This window comes from Gouania willdenowi, chromosome 5 (assembly GCF_900634775.1).
Source record: "Gouania willdenowi chromosome 5, fGouWil2.1, whole genome shotgun sequence".
In the NCBI taxonomy this organism is placed as follows: domain Eukaryota; kingdom Metazoa; phylum Chordata; class Actinopteri; order Blenniiformes; family Gobiesocidae; genus Gouania; species Gouania willdenowi.
The window spans coordinates 24502298-24520061 of NC_041048.1; the positions used below are offsets into that span (position 1 = coordinate 24502298).

Below are 17764 nucleotides of genomic sequence, written 5' to 3' on the forward strand. Positions count from 1 at the left end.
GCCAAGTTAATCCTATACATGATTTCACATTAAAAACTTGTACTAAGGAAAATGTTTGAATAGAATGAGTCTTTCACAGTGTTACTGTAACCTGCTGTTAATAACACAAATTACAGTAAAACGTTCTCAAAAGGCTTTGTTGTCTTACTGCTTTATTTTAAATATTTTTCCATCATACTCACAAAGTCGTGCATATGCATATCATTCAAATCTCTCAGTCCAAACACGGACTTGCTGCGCTGCCTGTTTTCATGGTAAGGGCTTTAGCAACAGATACTGTATCAAAACCATATTTAAAACAAACTCATCAGTGTCTTGTAATAAAAAATAGTGACCTAAATTCTAACAAACACAAAATAAAAATGTAAAATATAATTAAGGTGACAGTCAAATCTACACAGGACAGCGTATGGTCTGTCCATTAGGTGTGATGGTGAGAAATTAAGTGTACTATGACCCAGACTCATTCTGATGTTACACCTAACAGTGCATGGAAGTCAGCGTCTTAAACAACTGTCCTTCATGTCAAGTTTTTTCCTTTTACTCAACAGGTTACAAAAAGGGTGCTTTTTTTCAGTCCAATCCCCTACTATTATCATTTGTGAATTGCAGAACTGTATTACACAGTGGCTTCAAACTGATAATTAACTTGCTATGATCCAAACTATACCTATGTTACTCTTACCAAACTAAATAAGGGGAATGATTTCTGAAACTGTGCTGGACATTTAAGCTTTTTTGCCAGTAGCTCAAGATGAAAGAAAAAAGTGTGTGTGTGCGTGCCACCTCCAGCCCTAAGGCTAAAAGAAGCTAAATACAGACAATGTGAGTGTATGTTTAGTATAATCCTCTCATCTACTGTCAAATAAAAAAAGTCTACATTCTGCAAAATGCTGAACTTTTCAGTATTTTTTGACATTATTGACAATGGATTTTGACTTTTTCAAAAAAATATGGGACGGCATTTTAGGAAAAGTTCTCAGTTTGTGTTATCCATCTTTATTATCCAACGTTGTGATGCACTATCCAATAAAAAGGTTCAGTTCAGGTATGGATTTCTCCTCCTTGTCCAAAGTAAAAGTCCAGTCTGTGTGAGTTTTTACAACACAGGGCTAAGAGAGAACGTGTCAATGCTTTGGCTTCACTATGTGGTCCAAAGTTTTTTAACAGAGTGTTTTCCTCAAACAGCTTTAAATCCAATACGTGCATTCTCTGAGCCACAGTTGTGTCAGATAAGCAGTTGTGGGGCTATTCCTTGGCACAAAGTCCATCCACTTGAAAATAAATTCACCTCGGGCTGATTGGATGAAGAAAGCTAAAATTGTGTAGTTTCCAAGCGTGACACACTTAGAAATCAGTCAAATCCTTGGGAAAACTCTGGTTCCCAACATCAGCCCTCAAATAAAGCATAAACATCCATGGTTTTAATTAATGGACAGTTCAAAAATGTTTCTGAATGTCTGACATTAAAATCTGAACGGTTTTCACAGAAACAAAGAAACTGCAAACATTCAGCTGAAATAAATGGTAAAGGTAAAAATCACACACATGCACACACGGCAATCAGTGTTATACTCATTCAAAAGCAAACTGGTTCTAAGCAGCATGTTGATTTTTCCCCTGATGATAAACAGACTCTTCTGTACTACGAAGCTGGATTTCTTCTCATCAGGGTAAATCACCATGGAAACTTACATTGAACTGCTAAACTGGTCAGGACCAGGTTAAGTGCTGGCTAAGATTTGAGAGAGTATTAAAGAACCGCCTCCTGAGGTCTCTTGGAAAATGACCTGCCCATTCTAAGAAGATCCTGGTTGGTGTACAGACCTGACCGATTAATATTTATGGATAGATGCAATCCTTTTATTTACCCAAACGACATCCTAATAGACATTAAGATTTTTGTCTGATGGACTGTCAGTGATGAAGCCTGCGTGCGTCGGGCGTTCTCCGTATCCGGACCAATGAATTAATTCATTAATTTATCCATATAAGCTGTTAGATGCTGAAAGCCTCAGCGAGTACACACTCACGCTGCTATACAAACTGGCGAGGGCCCTGTAACATAATATAGGCTATATAAAATACAAATAATGCCCACTTTATGATGTAGGCATACTGAGCTGTATACTGAAAGCAGAATGACCCTTTCATTGGCATCCCTAGAGTCCTCAGAGCAAAACGTTGCGCTCTCATCCCCATCTGTGGAATTGTGTGGGAAATTGAGGTTGGCTACGAGAAATACAAATCATGTCTGTGCTGTAATAAATATAAACTAGCTGATCAGAGTGCTATCCATTTATTATTCAATGAATTCATATTGTTTAATCTACATGTTGGCATCTTCCAGCCTGCATTCCTTCCTTCCTGCTTTTTCTGCAGCAACAGTATTGCTTTACAGGTGGATTATAGATTTTAATTCTTCATCTTTCAAAGATTGTCTGTTGCTCCACGGAACCTTGCTCTGCAGGGTCTCTCCATGTTTGTGATTGGTCAGAATCACCTTGCTTAAAGCAGAACTAAGTAACTTTTTCACCTTAGTAAATCCTTCTCGTAGTCCCTGTGAGGGTAATACAAGTGTTTATGGGGTGATTGGGGGGTCTTTCATCTCTCCCTGCTGTCTATGGCCAGAAAACTGCACTTGCAACTTTCCCTGCCTCCGACCCAGTGGCAAGACGTACTGCTTTACGGCAGCCCATTACAAACTAATGCTAGAGTACGACCAGTCCGGTGGCTGCACAAGGTTGTCTACAAATTCACGTTTCTCAAACTCATATCATGGCTTAGTCAGCAAAAAAAAGGGCAGAGAAGACATTTGTCTGAGGAACGAAGCAACTTCATGTAGTGACAGCTCAGCAGAAACACACAGCCACTGTCGTCGCGGCAACAGGCACGCACACACACTCGCAAACCCAGCACTCCATCAGGCAGCACACACACAAATATCCATCCATCCATTCAATTTCAGAGCCACTTTGTCAGCACAGACACACACATTCACACACGTGAAAGCACTCTTTTTCAGTGATTGGTTGCGTCTTGGGAGAGCAACGGTGCGCAAATGGCTGTGGGGTGTGGCAGGCGGCGGGGGGTGCAGAGTTTTTACGATAGTGACATAACCAAAAGGATCTTTAGGGGGAGCGCTATGTGCAAGTTACTTAGTTCTGCTTTAAGTTAATGTGCTGATAACCAACTTCGTAGGACAGCTGCTCTGTGACTATGAATGGGGAAAGAAAAAGCCCCACACAAAGGTTTACGATTTCTTTCCATTGACCATTAACGGAAAAACAACTATACGGGTAACAAGACGACGCGGTCTTTTTTTAAACAAACTGATCATTGGCACACAACTCCTGGCCCTCCATAAACACTCACTGCCAGGGTAGGTAAGACAAGCAGAATGAAGCTTCTCCTGAATGAAAGTCTAACTGAGGCCCTGAGGTTGAAAACTTTTTCTAAATACACAATTACACTGCATTGGAGGCGAGCTAGTGATGAACAGCGGGACTCTGTACTTGGACTATTAGGCCGATTGTATCCGGAGTTAAAGTATATAATAAAGACATATTGAATTATGACAGCCTGGACACATTGGATCAGTGAAAAGGTAATGAGCCAAAGTGGTAATTAGCTGGACTGTTCGAGCCATCCCAAAAGATAAACCGCAACAGATGAACCAAAACAAACAACAAAAACAACATGAAGAGATGAAGCGGACAAAACTCAAAAAATCAAACATTTATAAAGTAGAGCAGCTGAATGAAAGGTTGGCCATTAACACTAGGACTTAAGAGACTACCACAAGTACAGTAGGATTTCATAATTTAATAAAACCAAGACAGACTTTATTATTACCGGTATGTGAGTCAGAACACATAAATGCCAACTATTATGTGGCATTTATGACTAAACTACTATTTGTGACAAGTTCCCTTGGATATAAAAGAAAAATGAAAAACCATAAGGTTTCTCCAGTAACATTTTGAGCAAACTCAAAACTTGCCACAGCAATTACCGGTATTGAGCACCAACGCAATCAGCATTAGTATCTCAGAAAGAAAGAGCAGTGCCTGCTTTGATAACAAATGCCAGAGAAAAACCAACCAAATCTTCTCTTTAACTCACTAGAATTAGTGGCACACTTTCTGTGTGGTTCTCCACTTTGAGCTGAAAAATAAATTATCTTTAACTTTTCATTTTAGAGATGTATACCAACAATTACTAAAGCCCAATAATATAATTTTTAGGTACAAGGAGGGATGAAACTTGCTTTTTTGAGTTTCAATGGCAAAATGTTGTACAACTGATTGACATTTCAGTGCTAAAGGCTTGAAGCCGTTTCTTGCAAATCAGAAATTTGTAATATTTTAGTGCAACCCACTGCTACCTTTTGGGGGAAAATGGGTAAATAAACAAACATTGAAGCCTTCACCAGAGGGGATATTTGAACATGAAAGCTGCACAGTGATGTGTCAGCGCTTTGCAGGAGAAGGATTTGGGTGGAGTGGGAGAAAATATAACCATAACAACTTCTACACAAATAGTGAATACAACTAACTTTCTCTAATTCTCACACACAGTGCCATGATTCTATTGTCAAACTCAGAACATTTTAAACCTGACAGAGTGCAAGCTGTGATTAAGGCAAATGGTGAAAACATCAAATTCCAACTCTCAGTCAAAGAAAAACTACAACCAAACATTTGCTGAGAAGTTACCAAAGAGTGTCTCAAGAGTTGGTAATTCATCAGAGGCTTGTATTAGTCTAGTAAATGATAAAAAGTTGTTGGCAGTAGACTTTTGACCCAGTTGTAAGCGCACGCACACACGCACACGCACACACGCACACACACACACACACACACACACACACACACACACACACACACACACACACACACACACACACACACACACACACACACACACAGAAAAAAAAAAAAAGAGGGGGGGGGGGCAGGGGATGTCATTCACATCATCATGATTCTTCGTTTCCAGAGTCGTCCTGGTCATCATAATGTCTAGTGGATGTCCCGCCATCCTCCGCTGCACTAATCGCCCCCGCTTCACCCACCGACTCCATCTCACTCTCATCCTCGTCCTCTTCATCCTCCTCCATGTCGTCATCGTAGAGGTCATCGTAGAGGAGGTCTGAACTGCTGTCCTGAGAAGGAACCCTGGTCTGGACGCAGTACTCTGCCAGTGTGGTCGGCACCTTGACATTATCACGATCAGCATCTGCCGCTGTTGACAACACCTGCTTCCTGTGTCGCAAGGAGAACATCTGTCACTCCAGATGAAGATCATTTTCTTGCTGGAAGCTTGAAAATCACATGACCTTTCAAACAAAACAGTCCAAGGATCAATCACCTGATTATTTCTGCATACTCCTTGTCTTTGCCTTTGCTGTCCCTCCACTTGCGAAACATAACAGAGGCGTCTACGTTGGCAGGGGAGAAGGTGTTGGGCTCATTCAGCAGAGAGATCACACTCAGCAGGATGGTCCTGAACGCAAAAAACACAAACATTAACATTCAAACGTCAGAGGGGAACCATAGTCATATGGGAGCAAAGCTCTGCAAAGTTTCTAGTCACTCAATTACAGTCTGACCCAATCTATTCTTGTTTCAAAAATTCAGACTCTGTATTTTACTTCAATTCAACTGTGCAAGTGCTAGTACGACATGTACAATTCTACAGCAATGACAAGCCAAGGAATGATAAAAGAAATATTTCTGGTGAACCTGATAATGACCCCATTCAAACAGTTCTATCTTTAAAGGTACAGTCTGCAACTCTTATAAAAGTGACTTTTTGTCATATTTGCTAAAGCTGTCACTATGTAAGGACAGCTTTACATCAAACTAGTAGTTTGTGTGAAAAAAACAGGTTCACTGCTCAGCCTTTGGCAGATTGCCAGAATGCACCACGAGCGAGCAAAAAGAACCAATCAGAGCCAGGATTGTGTTTGATGGACTGTCTGGCAGCTGTTGCTCACAGGCCCCGCCCCTTTCCCGGAGCTAGAACGCCGTCTTTTTTTACATTGTATGGTCTGGAGGAGTAGAAGATGGAATTGGTGACTTTTCTGCTTGAAAGGTAATTACTGCTGCTTGATTTACATTATGTTTGATTTGTAATTGTTGCACTAGAACTATGTCATGCATGTGTTGTTCATGTGCACGCAGCAGCCTCCGTTTGGGTGCTGTAAGCGACACTGTGTTGTTGCTGCTGCTACAATCTGGTGTGTGCACACAGAGAGAGAGAATCGCTGCAGTAACATGGTTTTAACAGAGCATGTTATATTACTGTGATGTTGCTGTCGGACTAATGTTAGCTTGTTAGCTCCTCTGGGGGAGGGACTTTGGAAAGTTTGGAGGCAGGGCAAGAGCGGGGGGGGGATCTGAGAGTTGCAGACGACACCTTTAAGGGTTGCTACAGCAAGTCATCCGTCTCATCTCATTACATCTATTGCACATTTACCATCAAACATCATCTTGTTATCCTCTTTCACACATCCATCAAATGTTACTGTTGTCTTCATTTTAACCTATTGCATCCATTTCTCTTCTGCACATGTTCAAACCATCTCAATTGGACCTCTCTGGACTTAACACCTACAGTAACTGCTCCAGCTTAGCAATGCTTTTGATATACACAGTTTAAACCCTCTCCCTGCTGGTCACAATCTGCAGCACAATTAACCTCTATCACCTCCAACAGACACTTGCACCATCTCTAAACCAATCACCCATCTCTATGCTTGTCTAAAATAAAAAGAAGACTGTAGCGTAGCTTTACATTTCACTATTAGTTTTCATGCTAAAAGGTTCAAATTTTCTATGACACAAAATGTACACAAGACGTTTAGCTAATTGATGTGCATTAGACTCATACAAAGATTGTCAACTCAAGACAAGTCATCAAAAGTCTATCATAAAGAAATTCTTCAAGATTTAAAATTAAAGGACTAAAGGATAAATGATGCAAAGAGTGGACTTCTATCCATCATAGAAGTTGAAATAAAACTAATTTACAAAAGAATGTGACAAATGGCTAAAGCATTAAGAAACGTACCACGATTCAAGAACAAAAAGGAAACATTTTTTAATAAAGTAATAGACCACATCACTGTCTTCAACCTGACCTCATCATTATTTGCACCCCCTCTAAGAATAATAGTATTTTATCATCCCATTTTATACAATTTACAGCCTGTGTTGTTTTATTACCATAACTATTCCTTCTCTCCCACACAAACAGTATAGCTGTTGCTTTGATTCTCTTTAGCATAAACTGTATTTTATGTGCACATAATCAAAAGACTGGTGTAGAGCCTATATTCAGGGCTTTTGTTTTGAAAAGCATAGAGCAGAAGTAGTTGAATGTGATGAAAGTGAATTGGAGCCACAGGCACCCTTGGCTATGAGTCATCACTGTTCACCGTTCTCGCTCTTGTAATGGTAGAATTATATGCACATCATAATTCTGAGCTTATTAGCTAAAGATGGAAAACATTGTGAAATTATTTATCTTGGTGTCATTTTTTACATCACAAAAACCTGGCATTTGAACAGGGGTGTGTAGACTTTTTATATGCACTCTATATACACTAATGTATATACATATATATATATATATAAAATATATAAAGTGGAGGTTGGACCTTGTCCTCAGAGAATCACAGAGACATCATTGTCTAAAATGGGTAATGAGCAAAGTGGTTTTTTTCAAATTTAAAAAAATATGCAATTACAAATTGTTCTGAAATAAATATGCAATTACAATGAGGAAAGGAAGTTAGGGAGAGACAGCTGATAATAAATGTGAGATGTCATCTTAAATCATTATGTGATGACTGATCATCGAACTTTTGTGCAGGAATCCTAAATAAAATGAATGGTAAAGCTAGGAAACAAAAACATCTTGTTCTCCCTGTCACCAACTCAGAATCACACAATGTGTGTGTCTGCATTATCTCATCACCCAAGGTCCTGCTGTGAGAGCAGGGTGGGGGAGCTGATCGAGATACTTAGAAAAAGAACACGTTTTATAGTATAATTCAAGAAAAATCAATACAAATGTTGTTTCTGTTGTGTGTGTTTGTTCCATTGGTGCTTGTTCCTATTTCTTATTTATTTAATTTTTTTTATCTATGTTTTTTCCACATTACACATTAAAATGCATTATTCCAAAAAAGAGACAAAATGAGGAAAAAAAAAAAGAAGGCAAATATAGAGCATATTGAAAAACACAAACAATGTTTAGCTATTTAGAATAAAGTAGTCAGAGTGAAAACAAATACCCTACATTCCATACTGGCAGCCTGTCTCTGCTCTGTTTACAGATTGATTGATCCTCTGTTGGGTCACTGACCCAGTCTACTGACCTTCTCCATCCAACCACCTGCGTCTGCAGCAGGCTGAACACCAACTCCACCCCTCTTTGATGGGAGCAGCCACCTTCTCTGTGAGCTGACTGACAGCGGAAACTCACAACTTCTGACTATGACAACACACTGAGTCTCCTCCCACTGTCTAGTGTTGAAACTGTGAGGGATTACGTCAACAACAACATTCACTCTGCACTGGTTTCCCTCCAGGAGGAATTGGCAGCCATGTCAATATCACGAGAGACAGTGTGCTGGTGCAGGAGCGAGATTCACTCAACAACAACAAGACCAAACAGTAGACTCTGATGTGGAGGAAGACAACGGTACAATCTCAAGTGCTTACTGGACTATCGCCTGAAACACTGGGGAGAAAGGGAGATAGAAAGGGACAGAAAGTCTTTCAAGGAAATCATGATCATAGCACGGCAACAGCAAGTGGTCACAGCTCCACCCAACAGCACGGCAGGAGGAGGGGGAGGTGGTCCTTTGTGAGGAGTCAGCATTCATATGGCCATCAGCATCAGATTGTACAGTACAACAGACACAAGCTCATGCAAAGAAGACTTGACTGCTTACTAACCCACTTTCACTTTTACACTTTTCCTGAAATTTCATACCATTGGCAAATACACACATCTGCTGCTAGAGATAAAACACAGCCAAAGTGAAGCAGCAGCTACAGGTATCATCTTCCACCAAGGCTGCACTGATTACGATTAATTACGATTAATCTGATTACGATATAAAATCGTAATCAGATTATTTATTGAGGGTTTTTTTTAATTGAACTGTTGAAAAACCAGTTTCAAACATGTTTAACGTGATAGACCCCCGCTACAACCTCTTTTTTTTTTTTATGTGAATTTTGCGTAACGTTTTTTTCTAATGCAAAGCTTTTTAATCATAAATGTACATTTAAAAAAAAAAAAATGTTTTGACCTAAAATTGTGCTGCCTTTCTAAAGCAATGTGTGCTTATAGGTTAAACATTTCAAAGATTCTCTTTAAAGACAGGAATTACTTTTAACACTGGCAACATTGGAAATAAAGTTGGGTACTACAATAAATTTGTGAATTTAAAATGTTCTTCCCAGTTTTATTCAGCAGCCAGGCTCAGAGGGATTTGTTTGATGTTTCTGTCCAAGTAGGTACATTTTATTTTATTTTATTTTTTTTTTAACCTGTGCAAACTTTCTGTGTCAACGGTTACAAATTGTGTGTGCATGTGCTAAAGATTGGCAATCAACCAAAATTAAGATGTTCACGTAGTACCACTAAATTGCTCAGTACATTTTATTTTCATTTTTGATTTATTTTCTGAAAACATTTTTATTTTATTTTTTATTATCCTCTCTCCCTCTCCCTCCCTCCCTCTTTTTTCAATGAATAACTTTTAATTGATTTTGATCTCACCATTTTTTTCCTTCCATATTTTCTTTCAGCTGCAGCGTATCCTCCAGAGACTGCCTAACCGTCAACCAAAGTCATTCTGCTCAAACAGAAAACCTCTCATCTTTCCGCTGCTCGCTATCCGCAGTACCGCACGTGTCTCCTCACCATGCCTCAGGCATGTTGGGGTCAAACGTGTGGTACACCCTTCATCCTGCTTCTTTGCTTCCTCTTCGAGAAAACAGCGACCCCATGACTATGTAGAAGTCATCAATGTTGGTTTTGTCATTTCTCTGCCCAGGCCGCTGAACTTAACTCTCTCACCGAGGCCAGTAAAATAGCTTTTGTAGATCAGCCACCATCCACACTGACTCCCATTTGGTCCTCCTCCTCCAACGCATCCTTCACGTTCGGTATCCCTGCCTTCCCAAACATTAACTTATTTTGCTAAACTGACACACGAGTTAGACCATGTCTCAAAATGAGGTATGGTGAAACTGATCTACAAAAGTGTTTTCAGTAACAGCACAACAATACTGTGCATCGAAGTGGGTTCACGTGTGTCCTTCCTCCTCACAGACAGCAGAAACTAGACATGTGCTGTGTGGTGAAAGGACTCCCGTGAACAAAAGCTTTACCTAAACTTTAAATGTACATGGATGTGTGAAAGAAGCAGTAACAACATGAGCTCTTTTGGAATTTTGTTTACAGCTCCACCCCACGTCGGAGTGGAAGCACCATCTCTTCCTTTTGCTTAGGCCTTCTGTGGCCACAAATGTAATGTCATTTTTTGTTTTTTCAAGTCATAACTATGCATTCCAAGTTGACAACTTGCTGGAAGTTACAGCTGGACATGAGCTGCAAAGGCTAATTGATACATTAATATATAAAGAAACTAACAGATCTAACCCTTTTCTTTGCAGCATATTGTGTGAAAAATAATCCGCTTTCTTCTGCTTTAACAGGGACTAGGAACCAGGTGGCAGCGGAGCCACCAATTCCAGCCCTTGGTCCGCCTCACATCATTATTTCCGGAGACAACGTCGTGCTGAAAGATTTCCGTAGGAAGACCGGGAAATCTACACACACCATGGTCACTGAGGGCTACCTGGGTCCACGCCACTGTAGGAAGGGGCCCTTGTTAGCCCCCACGGATTGACAGAACAGGATGAGAAGAAGCTGAGTAACGTGCCTAGCTACTAACAAAGAACAATGGGGATTGCCAAGCCTCCAGCAAACAATTTAAAAAAGGAACTTTTTTAATGTCCATTTTATGATGTGGTGCTCCTACCTCTGATTTAGTTGTTGTATACTTTAACTGCATGAGGGACTAAGAAGCTTTTCTGTCTGTTTATCACTTGCAGATTTGTTCCTATGCAGCTCACAAACAAACATCTTTTGTGGACACAAACTACTGCAGATAAGGTATTCTTGGTACAAACTTTGCTCAAGTGGAAATTGTGGGGAAAAAAAATGTGTGTCAAATGTCGTCGGTTAGTAATTTATATCCGCTCTAATCTGTGGTAGCCTATAGCACGCTGCAACTCTAATGTGGATGAAAGAATGAATGAATATTGCAGAAGTAAATTGCAAACCAAAAACTGTTAGGCAGCCTGATTTAGTGACTGAAAATGACCAAATATACAGTTGTTTGGAGATTAGAACCCAGAACCATCTCGTGTACACAGTGACAACCTATTTACCTTCAGCTACACCAATCAGCCTTAAATGAACATAATAAGCTCACAATATAGCAAATATTATTTCAAATGAGGTTCTTATTTGTAGCATGGGTCAAAGTTCTTTCAGTGATAAAGGCTGTTTTACCTGACATTCTGGGTGGGGTTCCATCTTTCCGAGGGCAGCTCTCCACTCTGAGGGTCATCTACGGGTGGGTGCAGGATTGAGATGCACACATCTCCATTCTAATGAAATGCCAAAATAAATTGTTAAACATCTGTCATAGTAAAAATAAGGTGTGTGTGATTGCAATTCGGTCTCATGGTGCTGAACATTAAAAAAAAAAACAAAAAACAATCTGGTACAATGAAGTCAATGAAATCAGGCATTGAATAATATCTCATCACAAAAACATTTTACCTCATAGATGTTTGGGTGCCACATCTTGGTGAGGAAACGAAAAGTTGGAGGAGAGTAAGGGTAGTCAACTGGGAATTTGATGTGAGCCTGGAAGACCAAACGTCTGATGTTAGTTCTTCAGTACATGCTGCCAATAGTGACTTCAAATAACGCAAAAAGGCTTTATTTGAGCAGTAAGGTTAAAGCTTATGTTGCCTTAATGTAGTCCTTTAATGCTTCGATCAATCAAAGTATCTATAATTATTAACTACAGTAGATGATACTGTAAGTGTCGTTCACAATCCATTATCGGGTTAACTTGTTCACCTAATCCCGAACATAAATGCCTATTCTGTCAATGGTAATTAATTTGCACAATGTCAAGATAAGCTTCTGAATCTCACACAGAGCAGCAGAATCTGGAAGGTGTTTCCAGAGAACAGTCTCGATTTGAAACATAAAACATGTACAGAAGATAGGACTGGGCGATTTTGCCTAAAAAAAAAAATAATCTTTGATTTTTTAAAGTAAAATTCGAGTTTCAATTTCTTTTTTCAGCGCACTTCAAAATGACTGCAGACATCAGATATATTGTCAAAAGTCCAGCTTTACTGCTGTAATTGTCCTCAAGAGTTAAAATGCATAAAACAATCCCAAAATAAACAGTAAATGAGGCTCTGTCATTCAAACATGTCAAGCTTTAACCAGGTTTAAGCAGATAAAGTGCAACAGCAACTTCACAGTAGCTTAAATTTTCTGATTAAGAAATCAGATAACTACATATTTTATAACATAACATTACAATTAAAAAAAAAAAAAAAACTCTTATCTTAGCATCTCAGCATAGTGCAGATAAAAAATTAAACATGCCTGTGGCGGGAAAAAAAAAAAAAAACAAAAAAAGAAAAATAAATTTTTTTTTTCAAAAAAACTTGAATTTGCAAAATAAAAATTGTATTAATCTACAAATTCAAATTTTTGCCCAGCCTTAACAGAATATGCAGTTTTATTAGTTAAATGGCATTGTTGTAGTCTGTAGAGGAGTATTTTTTTCACACAAACAGAATACAGTGCTTCAAAAACCTTTTTGGGCTTCAAAAATGTCAAAACTGTAACAATGAGGAGCATCTCAATATTACATTTAGAAAATTAATTTCTAAAAAGAGCTGTTCTGCTGTGGTCTTTATCGGCAGATACATAGTATTAGTGCAGTAAGAGCCATACAAGCATTATAAAAGAACAGATTGCAAAAGAGAATTTTACAGCCTCACGTCTCATGATCAATGTTCAATGGCAGCTTACTAAGCTTCAACCCATTTCAGAATATGGTGTAAAACCTTTCATCACAAATCTACAAACACAGTATTGTTAAAGTAAAGTTAAAAAATATTTACTTCCTCCCTTTTTGCAGATTTTGTTTTGCATATTTATCACACTTCAAGATCCAGTATTATGCTATTTCTCACCCATTTCCATTTGTTCTAAGAACCCCAACAACATAGTAGTTAAGGTTTATTTCCCCAAACTCGCCTGTTTTCTAGAGTTTTAGCCTCTGAAAAGTCTGTTTCACAGCGCTTCTAAAAACAGGCAGTTTTTTGAACCTTCTTGCATATGCATGAGTAGGCATCAACACACGCTGCTTCAGCATGCCACTTAAAATGTTCTGGGTTATCAAACCAGTTATAATATCTCACAAAGACAACCCAAGTAAATATAAAAGGCAGTTTCTAAATACTTTATTTACATCTGACCCGATGTGAAAAAGTAATTGTCCGCTGAATCTAATAGCTGGTAGTGGCCCCCTTTGTAGCAATAACTAAAATCAAGTGTTTGTAATAAGTGATGACAAGTCTTTCACATTGCTGTGTAGGAATTTTGGCCCACTCTTCTTCACATTACACCATCTCGATTGGATCGGATAGACTTCCGGACTTTGACCTGGCCCCTCCAAAAAATTCATTTGGTTTTATTTTAGCCATTCAGAGGTGGATTTGTTGGTGTGTTTTGGTTCATTGTCCTGCTGCACAACCCAAGAGTGCTTGAGCTTTAAGGCACAAAGTGATGATTGGACGTTCACCTTCAGGATTTTCTAATAGATGGCACAAATCATTGTTTTATGAATTACAGCAAGTCGTCCAGGTCCTCAAACAGTGAAGCAGTCCCAGATAATAACACTGCCACAACCATGCTCGACTGGTGGTATGACACTTTTTTTTTCAAATGCTGTGTTATTTTTAAAGCTGCACAACTTCCAAAAAGTTAAATTTTTGTATTGTTGGTCCACAGAATATTTCTCCAAAAGTCTTCGGGATAATCAACATGTTTCTTGACTAATGTGACATGAGCCTTTGTGTTCTTTTTTGTCAGCGGTGCTTTTCACCTTGGAACTCTGCCATGGCTTAATTTTTGCCCAGTGTCTTTCTTATGGTTGAGTCAGAACACTCACCTAAACTGAAGTCAGTGAGGCTTGCAGTTCTTTGGATGTCGTTTTGGGATCACTTGTGACTTCCTGGATAAGTTGTTATTGCACTTTTGGTTGGCCATTCCTGGGAAGGTACACCACTGTTCCCAGTTTTCCCCATTTGTGTATAATGGCTCTAAACATGGTTTGCTGCAGTCCCAAAGCTCTGGAAATGGCTTTGTAACCTTTTCCAAACTGATAGATTTCAATCACTTTGTTTTATTTTTAAATCTTGTAGCCTACTTCAGTTTGTCTGACAGGTTTGATTTAAGTGATTTCTGGATTCAAGAATCCTAGTGGTTAAGGATGCGGGCTTGTAATCGGAGGGTCACTGGTTCGAATCTCACCCGGGCCATCACTGTAGGATGTTGAGCAAGTCCCTTAACCCTAATGCTCCCCGGGCGCTACACTGTGGCTGCTCACTGCTGCTCATGAATGAGTGATGGGTCAAATGCGGAGAACAGATTTCATGTGTGTACCTGTACATATATGACGAAAAGGCTTAATTATTATTATAGCGGTAATCAAGCCTGGGAAACTGTAGTCGCATTTCCGAAGAAACCGTTAACTCACATTATAACAACGATAAATCTATCACATTTAAGTGTGATAATTATGCAAATAAATGAGTGTGATCGTGCCTCTTACTTTTTATGTTACTCTGAGCTAAGGTGCCATTTAAATCAGGCTCATGGCTAAAAATAGCACAATTATATTACAGAGGGGCAGGGAGGTTAAAAGCTGTACAAGGGGAGGAAACGAAAGGTGGGGGGGGGGGGGGGTGTACAATTATAGAAATGACTGCCTTTGAAAATGTCAACATTGAGATGAAACAGTGTTTCTTCTTTAGAAGTACTGGGGTCTTTGGTGTCAAAGGATGAGCTTTTCCCTCTCCAAAGATAACAACTGAAAATGTTAGGTCTTACCTTAAAGTACCCTCCCTCGTACAGAGTATTCGGAGGCCCAAAGATGGCCACTTCCCAGTTGTATAGATCAGACTCTTCCACCAGGGTGATGCGGAAACCCTCCACCGGCTGCTCCTGCAGGGACTTCAGCTCCATCATCAGGGCCTTCTGAGAACTAGGGGTTGACTGGTGGGCCATGTTTTGTCCCCTTCTAACACCAGCATTCACAAGGGGAAGAGTGTGGGATGTAGAAAGGGCAGAAATAAAATGCATTCAAAGACACTGTCCAGAGTTGCAGTTGGAATGAAAAGCAAACATCGTAATTTCTTATTTTAAGATATCCCTTTAGAAGATTATATGATAAATAATAGTGCTTTTTATTTTATATTACCTACTCAAGTTTTTACATGTGGTCTCCCAAATAACTAAGATCAGTTAGTATTTTGTAGTTCTTATTGGGAAGGAAAAAAGTTAACAATATATATTTTTACCTCTTTCTTCTTGCTCTTTAATGTATGTTGGAGATGTTACAGCTGAGACCTGGAAGCAAGCCTCATGAGGAGCACATGCTAACCGGGCTTTGATGAAGAGGCAGTGACAGAGGAAGTGGGCTTTCTGCTAAAGCCTATGGGCCCTTCTCGTGTTGTGCTTTAGAAATGCTGTGTGCACCACTGACAGTGGACATTGAGCAGATCTTAGTGACACTCACGGTGTCCGGTGGGTCATTGCAGGGCTGACGGCAGCGGTGCGGCTGTCCCTGACACCCCTTTCCGTGCTGCTGATCCCTACCTGTTTATGTTTGTTTACCTGCTCTCTGCCAGTCTCAACTTCTCCACACGTCAGCTAAACCCCCTACCGCGCAACTTCGCTCAAAAGGAGCCCCTTTTCTGCTCTCAGCAGCCTCCTTCACAAATGTTTCGCTCTCAGACACCGATCATTTCCTGCCGGTGGTGGCCAAAAGGAGGAAGTCAGAGGTTTATTCTCGCAAATAACGCTGGATTTAATCGATTTTTATTTTCCTCCCATCGATGCTTCCGGCTATCATTGCGCGTGTCTGCGGAACGTAAATGACGTAGCGTTCTAACGTGGCGTGCGCGCACCCGATACCCCAAAAATGGTCATGTCTAATTTCTAAATGCGTTTTCCCTTTGTGTTTGTTTTCACGGTATATCCAACTTGAATGCACTTTATGATTGCATACACTCCTGCAGCTATAATAATAATAACAATAATAATAATAATAATTATTATTATTATTATTATTATTATTATTATTATTATTATTATTATTATTATTATTATTATTATTATATACCTTAACTACTATTAATGTCACTGTGTAATAGCTGTAATAGATTTCCTACCCCAGCAGACACCTCTCTACTTTTAACTATTAACTGAATGCCTATTTTGGTGCAAATAAACCGTATTCCAGTAGAAGTGTTATTGCAGGTCTAGTAGCTTAGTAGTAGTAGTAGTAGTAGTAGTAGTAGTAGTAGTAGTTGTAGTTGTTGTTGTTGTTGTTGTTGTTGTTGTTGTTGTTGTTGTTGTTGTTGTTGTTGTTGTTGTAGCAGTAGTAGTAGTAGGAGTAGTAGGAGTAGTAGTAGCAGTAGTAGTAGTAGTAGTAGTAGTAGTAGTAGTAGTAGTAGTAGTAGTATAGTAGTAGTAGTAGTAGTAGTATAGTAGTAGTAGTATAGTAGTAGTTGCAGCAGCAGCAGTAGTAGTAGTAGTAGCAGTAGTAGTAGTAGTAGTAGTAGTAGTAGCAGCAGTAGTAGTAGTAGTAGTAGTAGTAGTAGTAGTAGTAGTAGTAGTAGTAGTATAGTAGTAGTAGCAGCAGCAGTAGTAGTAGTAGTAGCCGCAACAGCAGTAGTTGTAGTAGTAGTAGAGTAGTAGTAGTAGTAGTAGTATGGTAGTAGTAGCAGCAGTAGTAGTAGTAGTAGTAGTAGTAGTAGTAGTAGTAGTAGCAGCAGCAGCAGCAGTAGTAGTAGTAGTAGTAGTAGTAGTAGTAGTAGTAGTAGTATAGTAGTAGTAGCAGCAGCAGTAGTAATAGTCGTAGTATAGTAGTAGTAGCAGCAGTAGTAGTAGTAGTAGTAGTAGTAGTAGTTGTAGCAATAGTAGTAGTAGCAGCAGTAGTAGTAGTAGTAGTAGTAGTAGTTGTAGCAGTAGTAGTAGTAGTAGCAGCAGTAGTAGTAGTAGCAGTAGTAGTAGCAGTAGTAGCAGTAGTAGTAGTATTAGTAGTAGTATAGTAGTAGTAGTAGCAGCAGCAGTAGTAGTAGTAGTAGTAGTAGTTATTGTAGTAGTAGTGGTAGTAGTAGTAGTAGTAGTAGTTGTAGTTGTATCCCTGCTGAAAAAAGTCAGAGAAACCACTAGGAATTTTCTAATGGTTCCTGATGGTTTTTAATGGTTTGGTTTGTTTTTCTAATGGGATTCTTTTATCTCCTACAGGACTTTAACTGACTAAGGATTCCTACAGGAGTCTAATGGTTCCTACAGGATTGTAATGGTTCCTGATGGTTTCTAATGATTCGGTTTGTTTTTCTAA

The 17764-nt window shown here is 39.3% G+C and overlaps 1 protein-coding gene across 1 annotated transcript; it reads right to left on the minus strand.

The window, feature by feature from the left end:
* Positions 1–135: 135 nt before the first annotated feature.
* ube2r2 (ubiquitin-conjugating enzyme E2R 2) lies at positions 136–16275 on the minus strand. The gene is made up of 6 exons (XM_028447412.1): positions 15714–16275; positions 15244–15433; positions 11878–11964; positions 11605–11702; positions 5371–5505; positions 136–5264 (listed from the first exon to the last, which is right to left on the minus strand). The coding sequence occupies exons 2-6, from the start codon at positions 15418–15420 to the stop codon at positions 4979–4981; spliced, it is 783 nt and encodes a 260-aa protein (XP_028303213.1). The 5' UTR covers positions 15421–15433; positions 15714–16275; the 3' UTR covers positions 136–4978.
* Positions 16276–17764: the final 1489 nt, after the last annotated feature.